At 38.6% G+C, this 471-nt stretch overlaps 1 protein-coding gene across 1 annotated transcript in view; it reads left to right on the top strand.

Annotated features, from left to right (window-relative positions):
- UBQLN1 (ubiquilin 1) overlaps positions 1-471 on the top strand; it is a gene marked incomplete at its 5' end in the record, with an annotated part of 10,478 nt that overhangs the window by 8,103 nt on the left and 1,904 nt on the right. The window contains one exon of the mRNA XM_009076279.1: positions 2-61. Coding sequence (XP_009074527.1) covers positions 2-61 — 60 coding nt within the window. The remainder of the gene's footprint in view (position 1; positions 62-471) is intronic.

Raw genomic sequence — 471 nt, 5'->3', positions numbered from 1 at the left:
ACCTGGTCACCAGCAGTTTGTCCACCAGATGTTGCAGGCCCTTACTGGTGCAAATGCTCAGGTAAAGTACATCACTGCATTCTAGATTTATTTTTTTAAAATTTAATTTAATAACCTTATTTTTTAATTATAAATGACTGGAAAGGAGATTAACAGTTGAGGGGAGAACCACCTGGATGCTTCTGGTTAAAGGACAGCAGAAGAGGCTTAAAAGTGATGTTGCAGTTTACAAGTAAATGCTGAAAAAATAACAAATTTGCGTAGGAGTGTCCTCTGAACAGTTGATTTTTACACACTCATCTTCATACCCTTGAGTTTCTGAAATGCTTGTAAAGACTGAAGCAGATTTGTCAGTGAATCTTGTCACCTCAGTGTAGTGTGGGTTCAGGCAAGAGTAAATCATAAGCATATGGAACACTATTACCTCTTTGCCTGTATTGCTGACTGTTACTCCTTAGCTGTACCTCTGCC

Source organism: Acanthisitta chloris, unplaced genomic scaffold (genome assembly GCF_000695815.1).
Source record: "Acanthisitta chloris isolate BGI_N310 unplaced genomic scaffold, ASM69581v1 scaffold23646, whole genome shotgun sequence".
In the NCBI taxonomy this organism is placed as follows: domain Eukaryota; kingdom Metazoa; phylum Chordata; class Aves; order Passeriformes; family Acanthisittidae; genus Acanthisitta; species Acanthisitta chloris.
Note: the sequence above shows the minus strand (reverse complement) of the source record. Positions and strands in the feature narration are given on the sequence as shown.